The 24,406-nt window shown below is 56.0% G+C and overlaps 11 protein-coding genes across 11 annotated transcripts; 5 read left to right on the top strand and 6 right to left on the bottom strand.

Annotated features, from left to right (window-relative positions):
* The first annotated feature begins 64 nt into the window (after window positions 1-64).
* On the top strand, window positions 65-1,530 carry BP01DRAFT_77225 (TDA10 family protein). Its single transcript, XM_025580098.1, has one exon. The coding sequence runs from the start codon at window positions 207-209 to the stop codon at window positions 1,191-1,193; it is 987 nt and encodes a 328-aa protein (XP_025435421.1). The 5' UTR covers window positions 65-206; the 3' UTR covers window positions 1,194-1,530.
* Window positions 1,531-1,611: 81 nt separating this feature from the next.
* Window positions 1,612-3,250, bottom strand: BP01DRAFT_388473 (uncharacterized protein; the record flags this gene model as incomplete). The annotated part of the gene is made up of 6 exons (XM_025577834.1): window positions 2,899-3,250; window positions 2,815-2,834; window positions 2,701-2,737; window positions 2,575-2,642; window positions 2,048-2,523; window positions 1,612-1,978 (listed from the first exon to the last, which is right to left on the bottom strand). Exons 1-6 carry the CDS (start codon window positions 3,035-3,037, stop codon window positions 1,612-1,614), a joined length of 1,107 nt encoding a protein of 368 aa, XP_025435420.1. The 5' UTR covers window positions 3,038-3,250.
* Window positions 3,251-3,926: 676 nt separating this feature from the next.
* Window positions 3,927-4,703, bottom strand: BP01DRAFT_362364 (MFS general substrate transporter; the record flags this gene model as incomplete). The annotated part of the gene is made up of 2 exons (XM_025576220.1): window positions 3,927-4,458; window positions 4,513-4,703. 2 exons carry the CDS (start codon window positions 4,701-4,703, stop codon window positions 3,927-3,929), a joined length of 723 nt encoding a protein of 240 aa, XP_025435419.1.
* A 151-nt stretch (window positions 4,704-4,854) lies between these two features.
* BP01DRAFT_370888 (mRNA splicing protein PRP18) lies at window positions 4,855-6,299 on the top strand (the record flags this gene model as incomplete). Its single annotated transcript, XM_025576634.1, has 4 exons — window positions 4,855-4,871; window positions 5,116-5,120; window positions 5,263-6,034; window positions 6,107-6,299. 4 exons carry the CDS (start codon window positions 4,855-4,857, stop codon window positions 6,297-6,299), a joined length of 987 nt encoding a protein of 328 aa, XP_025435418.1.
* A 30-nt stretch (window positions 6,300-6,329) lies between these two features.
* On the bottom strand, window positions 6,330-8,367 carry BP01DRAFT_352914 (uncharacterized protein). Its single transcript, XM_025574047.1, has 2 exons — window positions 8,135-8,367; window positions 6,330-8,057 (listed from the first exon to the last, which is right to left on the bottom strand). Exons 1-2 carry the CDS (start codon window positions 8,160-8,162, stop codon window positions 6,496-6,498), a joined length of 1,590 nt encoding a protein of 529 aa, XP_025435417.1. The 5' UTR covers window positions 8,163-8,367; the 3' UTR covers window positions 6,330-6,495.
* A 374-nt stretch (window positions 8,368-8,741) lies between these two features.
* BP01DRAFT_420393 (ADP-ribosylation factor family protein) lies at window positions 8,742-10,371 on the top strand. Its single transcript, XM_025579455.1, has 2 exons — window positions 8,742-9,135; window positions 9,216-10,371. Exons 1-2 carry the CDS (start codon window positions 9,087-9,089, stop codon window positions 10,034-10,036), a joined length of 870 nt encoding a protein of 289 aa, XP_025435416.1. The 5' UTR covers window positions 8,742-9,086; the 3' UTR covers window positions 10,037-10,371.
* A 440-nt stretch (window positions 10,372-10,811) lies between these two features.
* On the top strand, window positions 10,812-11,762 carry BP01DRAFT_352912 (uncharacterized protein). Its single transcript, XM_025574046.1, has 2 exons — window positions 10,812-11,045; window positions 11,110-11,762. Exons 1-2 carry the CDS (start codon window positions 10,950-10,952, stop codon window positions 11,629-11,631), a joined length of 618 nt encoding a protein of 205 aa, XP_025435415.1. The 5' UTR covers window positions 10,812-10,949; the 3' UTR covers window positions 11,632-11,762.
* A 100-nt stretch (window positions 11,763-11,862) lies between these two features.
* BP01DRAFT_370884 (phosphatidylinositol N-acetylglucosaminyltransferase subunit A/GPI3) lies at window positions 11,863-13,519 on the bottom strand (the record flags this gene model as incomplete). Its single annotated transcript, XM_025576633.1, has 5 exons — window positions 11,863-12,832; window positions 12,887-13,275; window positions 13,331-13,365; window positions 13,421-13,452; window positions 13,503-13,519. The coding sequence occupies 5 exons, from the start codon at window positions 13,517-13,519 to the stop codon at window positions 11,863-11,865; spliced, it is 1,443 nt and encodes a 480-aa protein (XP_025435414.1).
* Window positions 13,520-13,780: 261 nt separating this feature from the next.
* On the top strand, window positions 13,781-16,730 carry BP01DRAFT_352911 (putative ATP-dependent RNA helicase DBP6). Its single transcript, XM_025574045.1, has one exon. The coding sequence runs from the start codon at window positions 13,843-13,845 to the stop codon at window positions 16,537-16,539; it is 2,697 nt and encodes an 898-aa protein (XP_025435413.1). The 5' UTR covers window positions 13,781-13,842; the 3' UTR covers window positions 16,540-16,730.
* Window positions 16,731-17,030: 300 nt separating this feature from the next.
* On the bottom strand, window positions 17,031-19,481 carry xlnD (beta-xylosidase XylA; the record flags this gene model as incomplete). The annotated part of the gene is made up of 1 exon (XM_025573092.1): window positions 17,031-19,481. The coding sequence occupies one exon, from the start codon at window positions 19,479-19,481 to the stop codon at window positions 17,031-17,033; it is 2,451 nt and encodes an 816-aa protein (XP_025435412.1).
* A 1,013-nt stretch (window positions 19,482-20,494) lies between these two features.
* BP01DRAFT_352908 (amino acid transporter) lies at window positions 20,495-22,814 on the bottom strand. The gene is made up of 4 exons (XM_025574044.1): window positions 22,181-22,814; window positions 22,076-22,122; window positions 21,942-22,021; window positions 20,495-21,879 (listed from the first exon to the last, which is right to left on the bottom strand). Exons 1-4 carry the CDS (start codon window positions 22,379-22,381, stop codon window positions 20,627-20,629), a joined length of 1,581 nt encoding a protein of 526 aa, XP_025435411.1. The 5' UTR covers window positions 22,382-22,814; the 3' UTR covers window positions 20,495-20,626.
* Between the last annotated feature and the right edge of the window lie 1,592 nt (window positions 22,815-24,406).

The following is a 24,406-nucleotide window of genomic DNA, read 5'->3' as shown; positions in this document are numbered from 1 at the left end:
CGGGGCCTGCTGACTCATCGTCCTACCCCTCCAGCCACCAGCCGGTAACAAACAACGCATCCATCTTCCGATCGCATTCCACTACTTCACAAGTACACACAGTACTGGACTGTACCTTCTTAGTCATTGCATGCGTCTGCGCATGAGTGATCTATATTTATATCTCTCTCCTCTTCCGCACAAGGGTATCACTCCATCCGCCCACCATGATTCCCGACGAGACCATCGATCGGCTGTTGGCGCACGTCCGACCCCACATCCAACGCCATCTTGACCTCCAGGCCTCGCAAGCCCGCCAACGAAAGCCCTTCATCTTGGCTCTGACAGGTCTGCAGGGCAGCGGCAAGACTACCTGGACCTCCGCCATCGTGCGCCTGCTGAATGAGAAGTACCACGTCCGGACCATCAATGTCTCCCTCGACGACTTCTATCTGCCCCACGAGGGGCTGGTCCGCCTGCGGCAGGAGAACCCTGCCAACGAGCTCTGGAAGATGCGCGGCCAGCCGGGCACCCATGACCCCGTCTTGCTTCGGGAGTTCTTCAACAGCCTGACGGTCACCTCCGAGACCTCGCCCTCTGAGGTCTGCATTCCTGCATTCGATAAGAGCCAATTCAACGGGGAAGGCGATCGCGTGCCGCGCGACCAGTGGCGTCGGGTCCCGGTCTCCATGGACTCCCCCGTGGAGGTCTTGGTGCTGGAAGGCTGGTGTGTCGGCTTCCAGCCACTGAGCGAGGAGGCGATCGAGGCCAAATGGAAGGAGGCCAAGGAGCACCACCACCACCCCCCGTCGCCCGCGCATGCCGAGTCCGCCTTCTCAACACACACCCTGCAGAACCACGCCTTGTCTAGCTACTACACCATCAACCAGAGCCTGCGCAACTACTGCGACATGTTCATGGGCCCCCAGCACCTGGATTTTCTGGTGCATCTCGACACCGACGATCTGGCCAATGTGTACCGCTGGCGCATGCAGCAGGAACATGCCCTCCATCAGGCCAAGCACCAGGGCATGACGGACGAGGAAGTGGTGGCCTTCGTGCAGGGCTATATGCCTGCCTATGAACTCTACCTGGATTCGGTGCGATCGGGGATTTTTCGTGGTCTGTCGGACGGACAACGGACCCACAAGGGTCAGGCGCGCGTGGTCCTGGGACGGGATAGACAAGTGCTGGACATGGTAGGTTACAACTGAAATCGGGAGTTCTGGACTCCGGCTGCGCTGGTCGAAGTCCTTATCCGCTTCAATGAGATATGATGATGAATCTATACAAGAACCCCTCTCCTTCTCGGTAAAACTGCGCTCGATGCCTGACTTCCAAGGCATGAAATCATACTCTCCTCGGCAATGACGTAATGGATTATAGATTAACTGATTAACTAACTTAAGTAAACTTAGTGAATTAGTGCCGATGATCGGAAGTTGAATCGGATGCACCCCCTCGGCATTGCTGGCCGGCTAATATCCCGCTCGCCTGTATATTGCGCGCGGCATCCGGCGCCAAAGACGCGGTAATCCCAGCTGTCCTCCCCCGATCAGGCACCAGGCACCAGGCACCAGGCCCTCAGCGAAGTGCTCCCCCCCAGGTTGCACAACGGGTGCAGTGCTTCAGTCACGTCTCACTTGACGAGCCCTGCGAATCATCCCGCCAACCGGGCACGTGTACTCGTTCCGACCGCCGCGAGAGCAGCACCTCCCGGACGCAGTGATTCGAGTCCGACGCGGCTTCGCTGGCTGCTCGATCCTGCAGCTCCGGGACCACCAGGGAGGCGCGCTGGGCGGTGGATGTCACGTGGGCTTGGGCATGGTGACTAGCCGGCCCTGCGAACTCGATGGCCGGGGGCGGGGGAAAGGACGGCCGCAACAGCTCACCCATCGACGCAATCGACCGCTGTGAGTTTCTGCGTCTGCGCTGGGTTGCCAGGAGATGGATGGCGGGAATGCACGAGCAGATGAGCGCGAACCCGCCCTCGGCGTTCCTGGTTGGTCTGAGTCCTTTGATGTCTTGATGGGGGGTGGAGAAGGGGTTTGTGTTCAGGCTGACTTACCCGGACAGGAGAATTTTCAAATAGACGAGGGTCGACTCGAGATCCTCGTGCTCGCGGATGACCAGGACCAGTCGGTAGATGCTGAAGCCGATCGCCATGCCGCCGCAGCCCATCATGAGGGAGACCTTGATCTTCTTGATGTGGGAGAGGTTCAGCGAGATCGTCAGGAATGCCGGCAGAAGTATGATGGCCAGGTCGGTCGCAATGCTCATCACCGCGTCAGCTAGGATCACGGCCGCTTTGTCCAGGCATTGATCTTCCTGGTCGTAATGCGTCCAGAAATACGAGACCGGTAGGCAGATGAAGACTTTGATGAAGAAGATGATCGTGTAGTAGGTGACCGTCACCGCTAGCACCACGTCGATGCTGATGATTTGCACCTGACGGACGGTGAAGATTCGGGCCAGGATGGACAGGAGAGTGATTTTGACCGTCAGCACCATGGGCGCGTAGATGACCGTCAGGACGTAGTAATACTATGCCCGTCAGCTCTCCGCCGCTAGCCAGAGCACAGTGAGAACCGATACCTTGTAAACGAGCCTGGTTTGAAAGGGTGTCAAGAGGGCCACTGGTTTGCCCCCACCATAGTGAAGATCTACGAGAGAGCACAGGTCAATGACAAAGCCCACATGGGAAGCACAGTGAGACCATACACATTATGGTGCAGATGCAGTAGGTAAAGAACAGGACCTAGAGCTCGAGAGAGTTAGAGAGAGGACCAGTGTGGGGGGTGGGGGGAGGTGTCGTGGAAATTCCAGGCGGCATACCCATGATAATGTGCAGAATGCTTGGACGTGCTTATTAGCATTCGATTCAAGAGGAGTGAGGAGTGAAGGTCTAGTCCCACACACCGTCTTCAACGTTCACCGTTCGCTTGATCCACAAGGCGGCAATAAGGCGCAGGACCAGACAGATGGTGGTGATGCTGCAGCACAGAATCTGCGTCACCAGGCTGATGGTGCGCAGATAATGATCGTGTGCCAGGTTCATTTGCGGAGGCAGAAACCACCATTGCGGTACCCAGCCATGCGACACGGGAGGAATAGATAGGATGACAATGCAATTGCAGGGGATGCACTGAACTGGCGGAATTGCAATTGAGGGATGAGGCACGGAAAGGCCGGAGAGGCAAACTGTGGAGGGAAAATGAGGGGGAAAAAGTTGTAAGTTGGGGTTTCAGCTTCCGACGTCATTGGTATGGAGCGAGTTCCATGGTTCCCAACACCTCTTTCCACTTTATCAGATTCCCTGCTGGGGACGGTGTATTCTTCCCACTCACTGAATATGAGAGAAGTTGCTTGGTGGTCTGGATTCATTAATACTTGTTGGTGATGCGAGTGTCGCCCTTATCTCCGCCTATGTACGAGTCCGGCGGGTCAACGAGAGTTCTCACATTACTGGAAGAATGCCATCCTTGTATTACTGGTGGCAATTCCAGCCCTATAAGGGCAGAACTAATTTAGTTCAATTGTCGAGAAGAAGCGCCGACCAGTTCGAATTGGTTGATGCACTCGGAGCATGGTCGAGTAGGTCAGTGTTGCCTTAGGCTGCCACAGGAACCGACCCACATACAATCCATGGCAGGCGAAGCAGCTCAAAGGCTTATCATTATAGATGAAAATCCTTAGAGGAATGCACCACCACTCGATGTAAAGAGCACGACAGCATTGACCCGCAATCATTGTTCTTCATTCGGCTCACCGCTTCGAGATCTACGATCAGATTCTCAATGCTAGTCAAAGAGAAATTACAGCTGGAGACGGCCACCGAACGAAGGCATCTGACTTTGTATATTCATCATAGAAAGCAACTCATCGAACATACATCTCTCTCGTCAACACATTGAGACTACAACTGATAGCGAAAGCCCGGATGAGCATCATCTCTCACGTCCTGCATGCTCTCCAATGGCCAGTCCGGCCACGACTGCGAATGCCAGACCAACCCCAATCCCGGTCGGATACTTGGGGGCCTCGCTGGTGATGAAGACATTTCCAGAGACGAAAGCACCGCAGTTGCCGAACGCTGGCAGCACGCCCATGCTCACACTGCGCTTCACTCCCTTGCTAAGGTTGATACACAGCCACACCACAAAAATAGACATCATGATGAAAGCTCCAGAAGCCACAAAGAACATTCCCAAGTACCGGACCCCGGCGGAGGGAATCTGCGCAAGTTCAATGCTCCAGCCGATGACAATCAGCACCGAACCGATCAATGTGAAAAGATAGCGGTGGCGAAGATAGTCACTCAACCACGCGCTCGAAAGGGTCAAAACGAAGGCGACGGCGTAGACCGGGATGGTGTGCTCTTGGGCTGAGCGACTCCTCCAGCCAAGGTCTTTGAGGATTGTTGGCTGGAAATTTACCAAAGAGCTGGCATTTTCTTCCGCGGCGAGATAGGCCAAGACACTGATGCTCATGTCAGTCAACAGACCCGATTTTGAAGCTCAATGCCTCACTAACCAAATCCAGATCTTCCAGTCCAGAGCCATTTTTATTACCCGAGGGAGCGAAATCGGATCGTCGCGTAGGCTTCCTTCATCGGCCTCCAACCGCGCGAGCAACAATGCCTTCTCCTCGGGGGCCAAGAATGTCGCATCCTCGGGGAAGGGGACGACAATCCAGTAGCAGACAATGCTGACACCCATCGTCATAATAGCCTCAATCAGGAACAGCCTGTTACGAGTGAGAAGATGAGGAATGCTGGGCAATCATGCGGGAATTCATACCATCGCCAGCCTGCATATCCATCCAGCTCCAGATGCGTTAAAATACTCGAGAAAAGCTGGAGCAGATTGTCAGAGAATGAGCATGCAAGTCGAGTATCATAGACTCTTACCCCGTTGAATGCGCCTGCTGCCATGTGGGCGCTGAAGAAGATTGCATAACGACGAAGAAACTCATCCCGCTTGTAGTAACTTCCGCTCAAATAAGCGCAGCCTGTGGCAAACATCTTGTGAGTCATGATGAAGATGCACGCTGCTTCTGACGAGTATGACACACCAGAAACAAAGCCTGCCTCACACATCCCCATGAAGAATCGACAAGCGATCAAACCTGTCGCAGACTTGGTGAGACCCTGTCCCATCACGAAGAGTCCTGTCACACCGAAACAATTAGTGCTACTCCTCCAGCATCATACAGTCGATCGATCGCACCCCAGGTAAACATGTATAGTACCAGCATCTTCGGCCCGAATTTCTTGACCAACAGGTTGGCGACACGCCCAGAAACGTAAACTCGACGAGGAGGAGGCCGCGCGCCGGCGGGAGCGCGAGGACAAGAGGCGGCGGCTGGCGGAGGAGTCGCGGCGAAGGCGCGAGGAGGAGGAGGCAGCCAAAGAACAGGAGCGGAGGAGGAGACTGGGTCTGCCGGAGGTGCCCTCCAGTAACGAAGAGAGTGGTAGTGGTGGTGATGGTGGGGGGGATGCTACGCCTGGGGAGGAGCTGTCGGCGGATGAGGTGAGGAGTAGGTTACGGGAGCTGGGGGAGCCGGTGACGCTCTTCGGGGAGGGGGAGAAGGCGCGGTTGCGACGGTATTGGCGGCTGGTGAACAAGGACGATACCACGGACGGTGGTCGGGGGAGGGCGGTGCAGAAGCAGAAGCTCAATGACGGGCCGATTCCCACGACGCTGGAGCTGGTGCCGGAGGTGGAGATGAAGATCCCCGCCACGACCCCCAAGGACGATGCAGGCAAGAAGTTCCTGTTCCGCCAGCTGGCCTCGTATTTCACAATGGTCCTGAAAGAGTGGGAGGCGGCGCTGGCGCATCGCGACGTCTCCGTCAAGCAGAGTCTGCAGGGCCGCCAGGCGTACAACGCCATGGTGCAGTCGCGCGAGAACATGAAGCCGCTGTTCCGCAAGTTTGAGAAGGGGGATATCGATGCCGGCGTGCTGGACCATGTCGTTGAGATTGTGCACAAGGCGCAGCTGCGGCGCTATGTCGATGCCAATGATGCGTATCTGCGGTTGAGTATTGGAAAAGCGTGGGTCCTCCTCGTCTTATCTCCGATCCCCCCCCCGCGCATCCCGTTGCAGGGCTAACGGTTGTCTTCTAGTGCTTGGCCTATCGGTGTGACCATGGTTGGTATCCACGAGCGTTCGGCGCGTGAGAAGCTGCATCAGGGTGACCAGCAGGCGCATATTCTGAGCGATGAGAGCACGCGCAAGTATCTCCAGAGTATCAAGCGGTGCCTTAGCTTTGCTCAGACGCGGTGGCCGCCGGATGACCAGCTGCAGATTATGGGTTGATTGGGAGGAAGACAGAGACTGATAAATATAGGTTTATTCTCTCAGGTAATATCATCGTGTATGTCGGCACAAACGGCCAAGCAAGTTATACAATCTAGCAGTAGATCAGGTCTATTAACAGCATGACCCATGGTCAGATATACAGGACGCCGACAGCAAATCTAAAACATATACACACGCCATCCGTATCGTAAACTCATTTCACGTTCCACCAACTCCGAACCCATTTCCACAGTCCGGTGGGGAGAACCCGCTCCGAGATCGTAGATAGCACCGACCGATCCTCGTCTCCCTGGGGCCGGCTGACCCCAGCGGGATGGACATCATGCCCATCAAGCCCCCGCAAGACCCCGACAGATGATGACGACGGACGGGAGGTATGAGCCGAGCTAATCCGCGCCCGATCTTGTCCGCTCGACGCCCCAACGATCTTGCCCGCCGCCTGCACGCAACTCCCGTAAGAGAAACGGATTAGAGAGTCTCCTGTTAGGCTGCCAATGACGAAGACATCTGGCGCCACTTCCATATCGTTGAGGGCTTTCGCACGGAGACTCTGGTTGGTGACGGTGGGATCCGCATCTGTCTGACCCAAGACTTCCGCAAGCAAAGCAGGATCAAGATACTTCAGGGTCCCTCGACGCCCCGTGGCATAGACCAGTCCACGAACTGCACGGACAAGTGTCTGCCCATCAGGCTGACGGAACGTGACAAGGGCATGATCGCCCTTCATCTCAACTCCCGCGAACTCCAGATTCGGCAGGCCCTCGTAGACCTCCTCCCACTTCCGCGTCTCGAGGAACGGGGTCGACGTCGTCCGTCGCATCTTACCCCGTTTGGGCGGCCCTGGGCTAGCCGCCAGCGCGGCGCGTTTCATCAGCCGATACACCCCCGCATACTCCGGGTAGGCCTGATGGTGACACCCGCGCAGAGGAGAAGGCCGCGCTTCTGGGTCCCACTTGAAGGCATGGAGGATCTTTTGGTCTTTGGGAGCAGAGATGATCACATCCGCCGCAGAGAACCCCGACCCCACTACCAACAATGAAAGGGAAGGAACGGGGTCGAGGGAGCGCAACGGCTGCAGCATGGCACTAGGCTGTAGGACCTCGGTGAAGATACCCGTGGCCAAGACCAGATGTTTACAATGAAGCTGATGTGAGCGGATATAGAAGCCCTGGTCCGTGCGCGAGATCCCCGACAGGGTTTGGTTGAAACGGAAAACGTCACCGATGTGCACGGCCCCGGGATACCGACGGAAGTAATCGGCCGTTTCCTGCCGGCTGGGCCGCGTGAATGCCGGCAGTTCTTTCCCGGTCACGGCTCGGTAGTGGTCAGCGAATGAATACCCTGGCAGCGACAACATCGACGCATAGCTCAGGGTCTGGATATCCCAGCTTGCGGGCATGGGGTTATCGGTCCATTGACCGCCGGCGCACGCCGCATCGCCGAAAACGAGATGGGGCACCGCCTTTTCGGGCTCGTGCCGCCATTCGACATTGGTCACACATTCGAGCTCCTCGACGTCCACGCTGGGTCGTACCAGGGTGTCCAGGAGCACGTTTACCGGCAGTGCCTGGGTCGAGTATGACAAACGCGAGGCGGCAAAATGCTCGGTCAGCGGATTCACGTCGGCCTGAAGTAGAGCCGGGTTCTGCAGCAGCTTGGCATGCAGCAGAGGGTCCGGATGCGGCGGATTGGCCTGGTAGTAGGGAATATGACCATGCAAAATGAAGGAAAGGATCATGGCTGACGGGCCGTTCCCTAGCACGAAGATAGAGCGTGAGCAAGAACCCGGGGAGGTCCAATGACACGGAGAGAGGAGATCAATGGCGACATACCAACAATAATGGTGTCAATACAATCCATTGAAGGCCGCTGAGAGACCTCCGGCCGGTCATCCAGCGTGGGGCATGCTGACCGAGACATGCGCGGGGATGCGATCAGTGGATCCCAGCGGAAAAACAAATACTTGCCAGGGGGAAGGCCATCGAGTGGCGACCGTTACATGGAGCACTTGGGGAGGAGAGAAGAAAGAGTGAGAAAGAAGAATTGGGTGGGGGAGGGGGGGGGGAGTAAGAAGAAAGAGAAGAGTAGGAACGAAATGGCATGAGTAAGAAAAGAGGAGACCAGAAGAGGGAGGGGGAGATTCCGCAGCCGGCTGACAAAACACTTTTTGAATCTACAAAGACGGAGGATGGATGGATGAAGAGAATGGATGATATGTAATCGTGACTTGAACGCTGGTTCCGCCTCCCCGCCGCCCAGCCAAGCAAGTCTAGAATACGAATCCGGGGTGTGAAAAACAAGGAATTGGCTGATGTAGTGTGGAACTACGGAGTATTAACTGGGTATAATAAATACTCAGTGCTCAGTGTGTGCACTGTACAATATACTTTATAGTGTAAATACTCAAGTAATCCTGCAGACTTACCCATGCATGCAATGGTTATTTCTTAATTCTTAATTCTTTCATACTTGCAAATCTTCACATGGTCTCCTCCCGTCTGCGGGGTTGACGCATCGGGCAATTAGGGCTAAGGGCATTGACCCAAGCCCTGCTTACCGCATCAGGAGATGCTGACGCGGAGCCTCCCGCATGCCTTCCGCAATAGCGTCAACTGTCACCATCGCAGACGCCAGTGAAGAGAGCAAGAGAGCAAGAGAGAACAACCGGGAGACAGACCAAAAAGACGGTAGACAGACAAAGGAGTGCGCCTCTCACTCGCTGCCATGACATGATTGACCCTCCGCGACAACTGATTCTATCCATCCTGAGCGGAATCCCCAACCATGTATCACCTCGCCAAGTCGCTGTACATGTACGCCACGAGTAAAGAGGGTGAGTAGCTCGACCCTTTCCCTTTTTCGCTCTACGTCCACTACAGAACCCCAATTGTACTAAGCCTCTCAAACCATCAGAATACTCCGTCCTCCTCCTCGGCCTCGACAACGCCGGCAAAACCACCCTCCTCTCCCAGATCAAAGCCCTCTACTCCCCCCCTCGCTCCGATGGCAGCCTGCCGGCCTCCCTCCTCTCCACCAACATCGGCAAGACCGTCCCGACCGTCGGCCAGAACGTCGCCACCATCTCCCTGCGCGATATGTATCTGAAGATCTGGGACGTCGGCGGCCAGATCTCCATGCGCAACCTGTGGCAGAGCTACTACTCTAGCTGCCACGCCATCATTTTTGTCGTTGACAGCACCGACGTTGGCCAGGACCCCGACATCACGCGGCTGCCGCAACGGCGCCGGTCGAGTAATCCCGCCGGCAATAAGACTGCCGCTGGGGGGGCGGCGGCGGCGGCGGAGGAGGAGGAGGAGGCGGAAGCGTGGGACAACGACGATGGCGGCGCCAGCGACAACGACCTCGGGACCGCTTCTCCCACGGCGACGCGGTTTACAGCCGAGAGTGTCGGGATCAACGCCCCCGGAAGCGACTTTGGGCGGTTGGACGAGTGTCGGCAGGTGCTGGAGTCGGTGCTGAAGCACGCGGACGTGGCCGGCGTGCCGATCCTGGTGTTGGCCAACAAACAGGATCGGGAGGACTCGGTTGAGGTGGTCCGCATCAAGGAGGGGTTTGTACGGAAGGTGTTTGAGGGGGAGTCCGGGGCGGGTGTGCGCGATAGTCGCGTGTTGCCGGTGAGTGCCTTGATGGGGTCGGGGGTGCAGGAGGCGGTGGAATGGGTGCAGAGTCGCGTGAAGTGGAATAAGGAGGGTCGACCGCCGGTGATGCGGTGATGCGGTGATGCTGCGATGGTGACAATGCGCTTGGGTGCAGCTTACCGCGTCTGCTTATGCCTTATTACCCACCGTCTGGATTATTTACTGGATGCATTCTGTGTTTTGTCGTTCGGCGTCTGGAGGGCATTTATTTTTTTAAAGATACCTACCCTTATTCTGTGCACTTTGTTTCAGTTGTCCTGATTTGATGCGATGATGATACCTTCGAGTTCCTGTGTGCACACATATATATATATATATATATCCTATAGCTTCGTTGCATACCGCAGATAGAGACAAATTGATCCTGTGTCCCTCCCCTCCGGAGGGAGGCTGCAGGAGCTCGCATCATCAGGCATCAAGATCTGACAATCATTCCAGTCATCCCTAAATCTCAAACCAAGAATGCACTCACATCATATTACTCCCGGTCGCATAGCCTGATAAACACCCTCTCTGTATGCGTTTGGGCGCAAAGGACCATCATCCACATCAGTTTTCTCCACCACGCACAGCAACAGCCCACGTCTACCACCCCCTTCAGCCAAGGACGAAAAACGCAATCCGCCGAATTCCAGGCCCAGTCAGGATCAATCGCAGTGCATGAATTGCATGGATTGCATGACGTTATCAGCGTGATTTTGGTTGCAGGTGCAGGCGTGAAGGGTTGAATAAGATAGGTATGAAGTCAGTCAGAGTCACCTTGACGTAACCCTCCCGCCGCCGCCCCAAATCAGAAGAAGCCCTAAGCTCGAGGCCGGGTCTGACCACAAGCTCTTATAAGCTGCTGCTCTCGTCCTGCTCCCTCCCTACACCAGATTCAATCCAGAACTACTACGAAACACCCATTCACGAGGCACGCGACACTCTATCCTTTTCTCTCCCATCTGAACCATAGATATACCACTTTCCAACGGAAAACACATTCACAATGAGCCACTTCGCCAACCCCGACTCTGTTGCCAACCCCCAGCAGGGCGAATTCGCCCCCTCCATCAAGCCCACCGCTCCTCTTCAGGAGGGAGGTGTATGTTCTTCCCCGGTCATCTTGCTTGAATGATAGTCCGATTCTGACAGATGGTTTTCAACAGCACCAACCCGGTCGCAAGGTTGCTCCCGCCGACTTCGCTCCCGAGTTCCGCGCTGAGACGTACCCTGCCGGCACTGCCCCCGCCAGCAACTCCTACAGCGCCAACACCACCAGCGAGGTCGGCAGTCAGGCCTTGAACCCCAACGTCGAGCGCTCCCACGGCAAGGAGTCCGTCAAGACCTCCGCCGCCGACACCCTGATGGGTGCCACTTCGCAGGACGTGCACAAGGGCCTCGGCCACCCCGGCTCGGGCCAGTCTAGCGCCGAGCTGCGTCACGATGGCCAGCCCGGTCGCAAGGGTCAGACCGCCGGTCTCGAGCAGGTCGGCGCCTCCGCCGCCAACAAGATGGAGCGCGACATCCCCGGCCAGCGTGCGCTGGACCGTGATGAGGCTGCCGCTGGCCAGCGCGGGGACAAGGGTGCCCTGGCTGCTGAGGATCGCCAGCCTGAGCCCGCCACCACCGCTGCTGCCGAGTGGAAGTACGAGCCCGGCACCAAGCGCGACAACACCCACAAGCACTGAGTTCATTCCCATGTCGGGGCTGGACCCTGACTTTTCTCTGGATAGGAACCTGTTTTCGAGCGAGAGGTTTCACGTAGGCTCATGTATTATTAATCTGATTGGTGAAAAGAATCAAGGATGCTTGTTATGAGGGTATCTGAACTTTAAAAACAATAGTAAGCAGTAAGCAATTGTAATCTGGCAATATTGAGGAAAAACTCTCGTCCCTCGTGTAAGCCTCCATGATCGTGGTCAGTTTGTATCTAGACGATCGCGGTCGTTCTTTGGGTCATTGCCCAAAGTGTGGTTGTCGTTCCGTTGGTGTACCTTCTTGGGCCAGCTGCGCGCAATGTCGATGTTCGCTCGCGGGAACCACATCTCCAGGAAAGCGTAAAGAAGAAAATCAATCACCACGCACAGACAAAAGAGCTTGCCTGCCCACACACCACAGCCATAGTATCGTTTCAGCCGGTCGATCAACGCAAAGCTGCGCACACGGTCGCCGCTGGCCTCAAGCCCCTCCCCCGGATAATATCCGTAGAACTCCTCTGGGCTGATATCCCCGGAGATACCTTGGTAGACTCGCTCAGTGCGCTCGGCAACGTCCGTCCAGGAATACATCATCTTCACTTGGTCATGGAAGCGCTCCGTTCGCACCTTATTCGACCGCAAGGCAGCGATGGCCTTTCCAGTCGCTAGGACAATATCGTCCTCCTCAGGCTTCGCAAACGTCGTCATATGCTGAGGCAGTACCTCGGGAATGCCACCCACCCGAGTGCACACCACGTACAGTCCACAACTGGCGGCCTCAACTATGACTGTGCCGAAGGCTTCGGTTAAGCTGGGATGGAGGTAGATGTGGCCACGAACCATGACATCTCGGACCTCCTCATGTCGCACCGGTCCCAGCATTTCGACCTTGTCTTGCAACACGTTACGCTCTAGCATTTGCTCCAAGTCGATCGCTTTGGGGCCGGAACCTGCAATGATGAAGCGTACATTCGGATGCGACGCAAGGATCCTCGGAATAGCCGCGATGAGCAGATCAGTGCCTTTGTTGTAGAACAGACGGGATATGACAACGATAGTAATGGTGTCGTTGGGACCGATAGGCTTCATCGACCGCGGTTCTGCGGGTCGGAAGTTCTCGGCCACCACCGCATTAGGAATCACCGACACCATGAGTGGATCCAAGGAGGCTCGAAGGACCGTGTTCTCTTTACTGCTCGCTATTCAGTTTGACGAGCCTGGAAGAAACTGCAGGACATCGACTCACCATGTATGGCTGACACAGATAACGTGGTCGACGTCACTTAGGATAAACTTAAGCAATTTGTTGGTGAGAATGGATGCCGCATCAGCAAAGCCGAACAGGGAATGGTCCGTGAACACGGTCCGGAGACCCATGGTGCGTGCATGAAGAATGGCTTCATGGCAAAAGCTGCTCAAGCTCGCGTGGCCATGCACAATCTGGATCTGCTCACGGATCACAATGTTGCGGAAGATAGGGAAGAATGAGAAGACCGTCGGCATGGTCGATTCCCGGTGGATCACGAAGAAGGGAACATGGTACACCTTGAGCCCATTTGTCAGGTATCGCACCCCCGTCCGCCCTTTGTATGCATGTGTTATGATGATGACTTTGTGGCCACGATCAATGAGCTTCTGTGGTCCGATGAGCATACAAGCATCGAGGGAGTAATGCGGTCTAGTCGCTTACGGTTGAGAGCTGATAGATGTGACTTTCCACTCCACCTACGAACCTCAGCAAATTAGTGAACTGTCAGACAGTCGGAGCCAATCTGCTTACCTGGTTGGGGGAAGAAGAAGTCGCTGACCATACTGCGTAGACCATTAGATCCGTTCCGAGAAGCACATGCGACAGGACTTACGCAATGTTGTAAGGCATGGCTGCGGCTGCCCCAGGGCTGATTTGGCGGGGCTTGGCGCAGTAATGTATCAAGTGCATTGATCCGCCGTCCATCACACACGCAATCTCCAGCTCCACCCTAGAAAAATAGACTGGGCGATCGAAAGGAGGAGAAAGGAGGTTGCATGAAGCCATCCCGAACGCGCGAGACGCGGGCGGTCCTGGGAGCGGTGAGGTGTTCTGCCGTAGCAACGGTTCCCCGCTGGAAAAAAGAATAGACTCGCAACAGCGGCAAAATCGCCGCATTTTTCTAATCGCCCCCTCCTACAACGTCCGCACTGGGCCCTCAATAAATCGCAATCATGGCAGGCGACCGCTCATCGCGTCAAGATACCCCCCACAAGAGCTCAGGTACCCCGTCGAGCACGAAGAAATCCCACAAGAGGAAGAGAGACCTCGATGGCTCCACCGTCGCTATTTCGACTCCCACGCCGACCAAGAAATCCAAGAAAGATCCGGATGCTGCACCGGAGTCTACCCCGTCTCAAGAAGTCCGCAAGAAGAGAAAGCGAGTCACCGGAGCGGAGGATGGTGCTGTTCCGGAAGCATCGTCCACAAAGGAGAGTGCTGTCCCGCCGGTCCGCAGCGAAGCGCCTACTCCAAGCAAGGACCGCCAGCTTGATAAAGATAAGAAGAAGTCGAAGAGCTCCAAGCGAAGGACATCAGGAATTGATAACCAATCGTCTGAGGAAGCTACGGATCTAGAAGAAGCTGGGAAGAAAACCGCCAAGGAGTCGAAGAAGTCTGCTCGAGCGCCAGAATCTACTCAGGTCGAAGATGGCGACACGAAATCGAAGGACAAGTTTGCTGGTATCAGGTCGAAGTTCGAGAAATCTATGAAAGCAAAAGAGCTGGAGAAGGCACGCAAGAAAGACACAGACGAGGCCGAGTCCACGGAATTGACGACGGCTGAACCCGTGATAGCGCAGGGATTGGAGCCTCTGCCGCAGCCTGAGCAAGTACCCGAGGTGTTTGAGAAACCTACATACTCATCTCTTCCGGCGTGGCTGGCCAATCCCCTGCGGACTTCGGCCACCGAGAAGGTGAAGTTCTCTGAACTTGGCATCAATTCGAATCTGCTGCGAGTGCTGGAGGACAATGGCTACAAGGAGGCCTTTGCCGTGCAGTCGGCGGTCATACCTCTGCTGCTACAGGGCCCTAAGAACCACCCCGGTGATGTCTGTGTGTCTGCTGCCACCGGTTCCGGAAAGACCTTATCTTACGTCCTACCCCTGGTCACTTCGCTTGAGCAGATTCCTGCCCCTCGGCTCCGTGGTCTCATTGTTGTGCCAACCAGAGAACTGGTGAAGCAGGCTCGTGAGGCGTGCGAGCTTTGCGCTGCCGGCTCTGGCTTGCGCGTGGGATCGGCGGTGGGCAACGTGGCCATCAAGGACGAGCAGCGGTCGCTGATGCGCATTGACCAGGTGTACGGGCCCGCAACATTCCAACGCCGCCAGAGTGTCAAAATGACCGGAGACGAATGGACCAACTTCAGCTTGCAGGAATATATCTCCGACGTGGTGGATTCGAGCGAGGCGTTGCCGGGCTACGTCCACCGCTCGGAGCCAAACGTCGACATTCTCATCTGTACCCCCGGTCGACTTGTCGACCATATCCGCTACACCAAAGGGTTTACTCTGAAGCACCTCGAATGGCTCGTGATCGATGAGGCCGATAGGCTGCTGAACGAGAGCTTCCAAGAGTGGGTCGATGTGGTCATGAACTCGCTGGATGCGCGCAAGTCCCCCGAGGCGTTCGGCTTCAGCGGAACCTTCCTGTCGGAGCTGGGCCTGCCCATCCAGAGCAGAGAGCCCAAGAAGGTGGTCCTGAGTGCGACGATGACCAGGGACGTGACCAAGTTGAATTCCCTCCGACTCGCCAACCCCAAGCTGGTTATCGTCAGAGCCACTGAGGCCACCAACGAAGACGAGAGTGGCGTGATCGCCGGCGCCGACGAGCAGTTCACTCTGCCGCCGACGCTGAAGGAGCACTCGATCTCGGTGGGCGATGGCTCCCTTAAGCCCCTCTACCTCCTGCGCCTCCTGCTTTCGCACATCCGCATCGATGGCACCAAACAACCGACAGCCAAGGGCACAGCCGCATCTGCCACCAGTTCCGACTCTGACACTTCGGACGATACCTCATCGGACGAGGAAACTTCATCGGACGAGTCCAGCTCGGATGGTTCCGACGACTCGGATTCCGACTCAGACTCGGACTCGGACTCGGACTCGGACACATCCAGCTCGGGCTCCGACTCCGACAGCGACTCCGACACTTCCTCCGACAGTGATAGTGAATCCGACAGCGACAGCTCCTCCTCCTCCTCCTCCGCCTCTACCACCTCCTCTTCTGCGTCCAGCACCTCTCCCACCAAACCCAATCACCCAACCACTTCCCCTACCACCCCCACAAACAGCCCCACAGTCCTCATCTTCACCAAATCCTCCGAATCCGCCTCGCGTCTCGCACGCCTCCTTGCCCTCCTGGAACCCACCCTCGCCGCGCGCATCGGCACGATCATCAAATCCAACAAGTCGTCCGCCTCGCGCAAGACCCTGACCGCCTACCGCCGTGGCAAGCTCTCGATCATCATCGCCACGGACCGCGCCTCGCGCGGTTTGGACCTGCCCCGCCTGACCCACGTGGTTAATTACGACGTGCCGACCAGCGTCACGACGTACGTGCACCGCGTGGGCCGCACCGCGCGCGCCGGCCAGACCGGGTCGGCGTGGACGCTTGTCGCGCACCGCGAGGGCAAGTGGTTCGCGCAGCAGATTGGTCTGGCTGCCGACGGGAAGATTGTGCGTGCTGGTGGTGGCGGTGGCGATGGCGACAAGAAGCAGAAGGTGACTCGCGTGAGCGTGAGTTTAGAGGGTATGAAGGAGGTGCGGAAGCGGTATGCGGAGGCGTTGGATGTGTTGGAGACGGAGGTGCGGAGTGGAGGAAAGACGGAGAAGGAAAATAAGGAGAAGGAGAAGAAGAAGGTGAAGGTATAAGGTATAATAAGGTCTGCCACCGCGGCAGTGCTGCAGTGTAGTTTACCACCAACTGACGTCTCAGAAGGGAGCAAGTGCAGAAGGCTTAGCATTAATTACCGGAGCATTATGGAGTGAATATAGATAAAAAATTGCACGGTTGAGGCGTTTCTTTTCTACTCACCATCATCATGGTTTGACTATACTAAGGAGGAGTGGTTGTATATATATATAGCATCTTATGCGAGGTGAAAACATTCTATCTTTCCACCGAGTACTAGTACCCATAGTCCTCATGTGGTTTCATTATACATGATTCCTTCGAGCATAACTTGCCTTTGGGTGAGTGTCATATATACTTGATCCGCTTCTTAAGTTACTAAGTTAGTTCCCACGCGGTCAACCACTACAATGAAATCCTTCATATATACAGTCCACATCCACAACCATCCTTCAACCTCTCCCTTTACCCCACCCCACCCCAACAACATCAACACATCCCCAAACACGGTCTACGAATCCGCCAAAATCTCCTCCGTAACCCTCGGCCACTTCAACAAAACCGCCTCGCTCCCTACCAACTCAACCGTCACAACCACCTCCCGCTCGACATTCAGCGCCACCTCATACGTGCCCGGGAACAAAACCGAACTCCCATCCTCATCCACGCGAGCCAACCGATCCACCGCAATAGGCACACTGAACACTTTCTTCCCGCCGTTCTTCTGCACACTGCCCAAGCGGTCGAACCCGACGAGCCATTTATTCGGGTACGGCGCGGGGCCTGCGTTCGAGGTGTTGGCGAAGACCAGGCCGGTGTAATCCGAGTCCCGGTCGCCGGTGTTCGTGATCGTAGCGGTGAAGTTGAAGAGGGTTTGCTGGCCGACGGTTGTTGTGTCGGGGTGCGCGGCGGCTACTATGCTGGAGATGTTGAATGTGTAGGAGTGGGCTCCCGCTTCCGTGTGATTACTGGTGCTGGTAGCAGGCAGGGAAGCGGAGAAATTCGTGTAGAAGAGGCCGTGGCCGAACTCGTAGACAGGTTCCCCGGTGTACCACATGTAGGTCTGGCCGGGGTTGTTGGAGGATTGGTTGGGGCGGAGATTCATGTCCAGCGGGGAGAAGGCGTCGGCGTAGGCGGCGGGGTACTGGGTGGTGGTGAGGCGACCTGCGGGGGCGCGGGCGCCGGTGAGGATGTCGCGCAGGGCGAGGCCGCCGGATTGGCCGGGGTAGCCGCCCCAGAGGAGGGCGTTGACGTTGGGGTTGGTTTGGAGGGCGGAGGAATCGACCTGGCCGCCGCCCATCTGGTAGACGATCAGCGGCTGGTGCGGTTGCTTGTGCGCGGCGAGCTGGTGGATGAGGTCGAGCTGGTTGCCCGGCCAGGCGATCGAGGAGCGATCCTGGGCTTCGGCTTCGATGGTGTTGTCGATACCACCCAAGAAGATGATGGTATCGGCGGCGCGGGCGGCGGCGAGCGCTGCGCTGAAGTTCGCGGTCGAGTTGCTGGAAATCGCTGTGCCGGGAGCGTAGTGCACCTCGTAGCCGGCGGAGGTGAAGGCATCGATCGGGCTGATGAGGTAGGGGGCCGTCCCGTAGTAGTTGCCTTGGAGTTGCGTGGTGGCGTTAGCCCAGGGGCCGATCAGCGCGACGGACTTGTTGCTGCTGCTGCTGCTGCTGCTGCTGCTGCTAGAGGAGTCGAGCGGGAGGGTGCCGTCGTTCTTGAGGAGGACGATGCCCTCGACGGCTGCTTCGTAGGAGATGTTCCATGCGTCGGTCTTTTGGACGTCTGTCCAGCTGAGGCTGCGGTACGGGCTGCTGCTGTTGCCGTCGAAGTAGCCGAGACGCACGAGGTTGGAGTACAGACGGATGAGGCCGCGTTCGATGTCATCGCGGGCGACGGCACCGGTGACGATGGATTCGTTGAAGTGGTATTGGTAGGAGGTTCCGCAGTCGATGTCGGTGCCTGCGCGGATGGAGTCGGCGGCAGCGTTGGACTCGTTGGCTGCATAGCCGTGGGGGTTGAAGACGCCGTAGACGGCACCGCAGTCGCCGGAGACGTAACCGTGGTCGACGAAGGAGAAGGTGTCACGCAGGAGTGTCTGCAGAAAGAAGGAATTGGAGCAGCTGGGCACACCGTTGACCGCGTTGTAGGAGCACATGACACTGTGAACGCGAGCATCGCGGGAGGCCACGAGGAATTGCGGCGTATAGTACTCCGCCAAGTCTTGCTGGCTGATGATGAGATCGTTCCCCAGACGGGAGTGGTTGTGCCAATTCTCAAGATCATACCCAGCAAAGTGCTTCGCGGTAGCTCCGAGCTTCAGGTGCTCCGGATCCACTCCACCCTGGATGCCGGTAATGTATTCGTACGCATAGATGGCGGAAAGTGTAAAGGCATCCTCACCCGGGGTCTCCTGTCCGCGACCCCAGACTGGATGACGGAATGCATTGATGTTCGGAGCATAGACGTCGAGACCGTAACGGCCAACGTTGTTGAAGGCGCGGCCTTGGGTGGAGATGATGGAGGCAATCTGGTTGATCAGGGTCCGATTGAAGGCGGCAGCCGTGAGGATGGGCGAGGGGAAGGAGGTCGCCCAGCTGTAGGCCCCTTGATCGGTGAAGTTGCCGCGATCTAGTCCATGCAAGGCCTCACTCCAGACCTGGTATGGGGGCAAACCCAAGCGGGGGACACCGGGGCTGGTGTTGCCCGTATTGTTGATGAGTTCCTCGAGGGTGAAAAGGGAGATCAAGGCAGCAGCGCGGTCATAGGACGAGGCTGTAGAATCGCAGACGAGGTTCTTGCTCAGAGGCCCATCTTGACAATCGGGAAAGGCCAGGTCGATTGTCGCCAGACATTGCGGAAAGAGATCTGGATTGGCTTCGACGTTGTAGTCGACGTAGCTGCTGTTGTCTTGCGCTAGGGCCTGGGGCAAGAGAGCCAGCAGAGCAAGAGCCGCCACAACCATTGTGGTGATAGTGCTCCAGAGAAGACAGGAGGAATTGAGTATTAGTGAGGAGTGACAATGGCATTGGTGACGATGGGTGGTGTGAAGTACTCCAGTATTTTATAACAGAAGATGCGGGGTGGTTGCGGAGAAAGCGTGTCGATCTCCGCAAAAAAGTCCCACTTCCCTTTTAGCCTGAATCCCCTTCATCTCTTCAGCCGGACTCCAAATGAGGAGAATTCTTGCAGAGAACTGGCAAAGGGACTACCAAAGTCTCCCTTGCGTCACAGGCGGTTAAATCTGCTTCTCGGACATCATCCGACCTGGGCTCTTTCTTGGTTCAATTCACCCAGTTCAGCCAGAGGACAGCTTCACTCGACTTCACAACTCCCGAGCCATCTACCGGGGCTGTCAACAGTCAAGGGCAGGACTCGACACTGAGCAGGTCGGTCAGCCCACACTTGCTTTCTTCTGCTAACTGAACTTGATTCAGGGAAGACAGAACGAGCAATTGGCCCGCCCTGGGATCCTCGAAGCCCTCACGAACTAACCCGTGAACCTTGGTCTCAATCACACCGCAAACCAGATGGCGAGGTGGCTTTCGCTTGCAATGGGGTCTTTGCCTTGGACACAAACCTGTGCCTAAGGCTAGCATCATGGCGGTCATCGGCAATGGCACGGTCAACGGTAGTCTCAGCCTGCGCTTACGAACATCAGACGCCGAGATGGACCCACTAGAAGGCGAATACATCAAAGGGACTGCTGTACAATTGTCGTCTCGAGCGAAGTCGGGTCTTTTGCATGGAGGACAGCAGGCGTTAGAGACGGAGCTATATTCCTGAATGCAGACCCTCTTTTCAGGACCATCTGACTCTCTAGGGTCCTTTCGGACTGTTGAAACTGAGCCAGAGGTCCAAGGCTCCAGAAAAGAGGCTCTTCGCATATTGCGACCTGCGTTGACTTCAAACGACAAAGCAGAAGTGCAATCAACTTGTTAAGCTAGAACAATCTCAAACAACAAACCCAACCTAGAGGGAAGAGACATAAAACCCGACTTTTGTGTATTCCTTTCCAAATGCAGGTAGATCGAACCTCACTGAATATTAAAATATACTATATACACTCACGTCCTCGTTCTTTATTTATAACCCTTCGAAAAGGAAAGACTAAATAGCATCCTTAGCCAAAGCCTCACTCTCAATCGCCACCGCCATCGGGCCCTTATAACCTCCCTTCTTCGCCACCCACACGCCCGCAATCAGAATCGTGAACCCACCGGTAATCAAACACGTGTAGTTCATCGTCTCAGCATCGACTGGCATCGAGAACGGGAAGCAGAAGATGACAATAAACACGATGATCCACGCACACGTGACGATGTTCACGATGAAGCCCACGGGGCCCGACATCCAGAACCACCCGCGGGGGATGCCCTTGCGGCCGCGCAGGAGATGCGGCAGGATGGCGGCGAGGTAAGAGATAGTGGTCAGGACAACAAATGAACTGACGAAGGCGCTGAAAGCGGTGGAGTTGCCAACGTAGATGCAGCCTAGGATGATGGCGATGACGCCGCAGACCAGCACGGCGGCGAGCGGGTTCTTGTGCGTCGGGCTGACGCGGCCGAGGTAACCGCTGAAGGGCGTGGCGCCGTCACGGGCAAGCGTCCACAGCACGCGGCTGGAGGTGAGGTAGCAGCCGATGATGGCCACGAGCAGGGGCAGCAGCGAGACGATGATCAGGCCCAGGGAGCCGCCGCGGGAGCCGGTGATCTGGAGGTAGATCTCCGTCAGGGGGAAAAGGTAGGGGGCATCGAGGACGGCGTCTAGGTCCGTGATTCCGTAGAAGATGACGATAAGGTAAACGAACGCCGTAAAGAAGCCCATCACGTACTGGGCCAGCATGCCAATGGGGATGTTCTTGCCCGGTTGGGGAACTTCTTCAGCCAAGTGCGAGATCACGTCCGGCGTGCCGACAGCGAAGGCTCCGTTCAGCATCCCCAGACAAAACACAAAGCCGTTACTGCTATAACCGGCTTCGTTGAGCCAGTCGCGCCACACAAAGTCGTCGGTCGCGTAGGGCTGGCCGTTGACGTGCGGCATCACCGCGCACACGATCACCGTGATCAGGAAGCCGGCCACCGTCAATGCTCCGCCGACGGATTCGATCATTGGAAGCGCCCGGTTGGCGAAGGCGACAATCAAGCAGCATCCGAGGGAACAGATCAGGTATGCAAGGAAGACGTGCCAGCGCTCGATAGTGTAGTCGGGGTGGAAGAGCGCATATGCCGATACCACTTGTGTGCCTAGGATCTGCGTTGTGGATGCGGCGCCGAAGATCCAAGCCAGGAAGTTCCACCATCCAGCAAAGAATCCGACAGGACGTCCGTATCTACCGGCGGTGATGGTTGCCCAGTGGTAGACTGTTAACGATGCAGGCATTAGTCTTCTCACGTTGCTCTCATGGTTGGATAAGTAGACTCACCTCCACCGGAGGATGGCATGGACGAGGCCAGCTCGGCCAGGGAGGCAGCGATGCACCAGTAAAAGAAGGAGGCAGCAATCCTGTTTGCCAGAGTCAGTCGGGATAGTTATTGTACATCCAAGTGGAGGGCGTACATCTCATAGATGACCCCGGGCGGGCCGCCATCATAGATCGCTGTGACCTGCGTGTACAATCAGCTCTCTGCCAGGATCGTCATCCTTGTTGATGGATCAACATACTATACTTCCACCCAAGGCAATCCAAGTATTTCCACTGGTCAATGCCAAACCACAGATGTTGATGAAGCCGAAATTCCGGTCCAGCTCCTGCTTGTGACCAGAAGCATTGATAGGAGCGGAGACGGAGGAGCGACGCCCCTCCGAACGCAACTCAATCGCGGCGGGATCGCCGGCATATTGCTTAGCCTCGTGCTGCTCCATGCTGTTGAGATCTTATCTCGTCTGCACAGGGATGCACAGGGATGCACAGGAATGGGGCAAGTGTAGCAGAGAAGATCAACGGGAAGACAATAGAAGTCGAGGAAAGGAAGGAGAAGAAGAAAACATCGAAGAAACAAGCATCGAAGAGAAAAAAAAAAGAATTAAGTGCTGGTTTTCAGTCTTTCGGACTTCCCACTAATGCATGCAGGGTTGATTACTTCTTCGCCTCCCACTGAAAAGTTCAGCAGGCTGCAGGAAGAACGAGATCTCGGTCGTACGACGACTGGAGAGCGGCAAGGGGAAAGCAGGGGGAGAGAGTCGAGGAACAGCCAACGAGAGGTGCAAGAGGCATGCAATTCCCCATTTAGTGCGTGGTTAGTTCATCCTTGGGCCAAAGTTAAAGGATATTAACTTTGCCCTGAGGGGATGAAGCAATGAAGGCAGAGGGCAGGGATCGACAGTTGAATTGAGGAAACTGGATGATGAAGATGATAGGAAGAGCAGTTATGCGGGCGGAAGAAGCACGCCTAGTATGGGTTAAGTTCATCCTGCATAGGTAGTTTACTGTGCCATGGATTATAATATCACCATCAACCATAAAACGACTATTCAATAGATGCATACATTTTATCAACGCGAGACTGCTGTCACTCACTCACTCACTCTCTCTCTCTCTCCCTCATATAATCAACCTGACACAAACGCCGACACTTGCACCGTCGCCTGTCTGCCAAGACACCACTGATATTACACCAGCTGAACTGCATCCACGGCACTCACTACACAAATAAATATCCTATACCAATTCATCATTAACTGATCAAGTCAATCTCCGGACACCCCTTCTGGCTAGCCATCGACCCCATATACAACTTGCAAAGCACAGATCATTCCCAGCCCCTTCCGCACCACTATTAGACATTCGAATTGGTCACGGAATCATCGGAAATCCGGACGGAGCGTGCCGTTGCCCACAGTTCAACTCAACTCAGCCAGCAAAAATTGCTCAAATTGCTCGCAGTCTCCGTCTGTCGGCTCCACCAGCCGCAGTCAACGAATCTCCGTGCTCCATACTCCAGGAACTTGTCCGCACCCAAGCAGTCAAGCTGGCGTAAGACATCCCCTTGGTGGAGCGTGTGTGCCAGACTAATACTTGAACACTCTGAGCAAGTGAGACAAGCTGCAAAGTTAATTTCCATCGCATTCGCTGCAATCGGGCCATCCAGTTTGACCGTCGACCTCGTGCGTTCCAGTACCTGCAGCCGACTGACCTGCAGGTGAGCAGTCATAAAACGTGGCTTGTTCCGATCACCGACCGACTAGGTGAGAAATTGCTCTGCAAAATGTGCAGACTGGTCATTTGTGCACGATTGATACAGAGGCGGCGCCATTGTGAACGGTGCCGGTGCCGTGCTAGATCAGATTAGCCCAGCCTAAGCAGCAGGGGTGCGGAGGGTCTTCCAAGCCGGAGGCGGAGAAGTCGTCCCCTTTGGAAGATTACGGCCGGGCCGTGGTGACTACTGTTCCCTAGTCGCTGAGCTAGATGGCCTAATCGACTCTCGCTTCGGTTCTTCCGAATTTATCGCGTGACTTTCCATCTCGTGCAGATTTCGATTTCTCGAGGGATTAGGCCTGTACCACGCGGTGATGCCCGCCCCGACGAGTCTGAAGCGAGCGAAACACCACAAACAGGTTAGCGAGAGCCTAGTTGTTGTCTTGTTGTATGTATCATCTTCGGATGACGGGCGATTGGCATTGTCCCTGATCGTCCTGAGTTCAAACTTCTAGCCCCGATGCGACCGAGGCGAAGGATCAGGTGGGGGATAGAGATCCCGACTCGGAGCTCGTGTCGTCCTTCGGATGATATGTCTGGATTTGTGCTTGCACGGAGGGGTTAGTCCTAAACTTAGGTGTAACGAGGTGAAACTAGAGCAGCCTTCCTCGACCTCAGGGGATGGTTGCCGTCTTTTGCACATGCATCATAGCAGAGCTGTGATCTGGTGCATCTGGGCTTGCCTGATGTGC

This window comes from Aspergillus saccharolyticus (assembly GCF_003184585.1).
Source record: "Aspergillus saccharolyticus JOP 1030-1 unplaced genomic scaffold BP01scaffold_2, whole genome shotgun sequence".
Lineage (NCBI taxonomy): Eukaryota > Fungi > Ascomycota > Eurotiomycetes > Eurotiales > Aspergillaceae > Aspergillus > Aspergillus saccharolyticus.
Note: the sequence above shows the minus strand (reverse complement) of the source record. Positions and strands in the feature narration are given on the sequence as shown.

Excerpts from the sequence above, each read along its gene's own strand:
- BP01DRAFT_77225 (XM_025580098.1), top strand. The coding sequence starts at position 207 with ATGATTCCCGACGAGACCATCGATCGGCTGTTGGCGCACGTCCGACCC.
- BP01DRAFT_352914 (XM_025574047.1), bottom strand. The coding sequence starts at position 8,162 with ATGGATTGTATTGACACCATTATTGTTG. Across the intron at positions 8,058-8,134 it reads TATTGACACCATTATTGTTG|GGAACGGCCCGTCAGCCATG; the intron begins GTATGTCGCCAT and ends TCTTCGTGCTAG.
- BP01DRAFT_420393 (XM_025579455.1), top strand. The coding sequence starts at position 9,087 with ATGTATCACCTCGCCAAGTCGCTGTACATGTACGCCACGAGTAAAGAG. Across the intron at positions 9,136-9,215 it reads GTACGCCACGAGTAAAGAGG|AATACTCCGTCCTCCTCCTC; the intron begins GTGAGTAGCTCG and ends TCAAACCATCAG.
- BP01DRAFT_352912 (XM_025574046.1), top strand. The coding sequence starts at position 10,950 with ATGAGCCACTTCGCCAACCCCGACTCTGTTGCCAACCCCCAGCAGGGC. Across the intron at positions 11,046-11,109 it reads CTCCTCTTCAGGAGGGAGGT|CACCAACCCGGTCGCAAGGT; the intron begins GTATGTTCTTCC and ends GGTTTTCAACAG.
- BP01DRAFT_352911 (XM_025574045.1), top strand. The coding sequence starts at position 13,843 with ATGGCAGGCGACCGCTCATCGCGTCAAGATACCCCCCACAAGAGCTCA.
- BP01DRAFT_352908 (XM_025574044.1), bottom strand. The coding sequence starts at position 22,381 with ATGGAGCAGCACGAGGCTAAGCAATATGCCGGCGATCCCGCCGCGATT. Across the intron at positions 22,123-22,180 it reads TTGCCTTGGGTGGAAGTATA|GTCACAGCGATCTATGATGG; the intron begins GTATGTTGATCC and ends TTGTACACGCAG. Across the intron at positions 21,880-21,941 it reads CATGCCATCCTCCGGTGGAG|TCTACCACTGGGCAACCATC; the intron begins GTGAGTCTACTT and ends CATCGTTAACAG.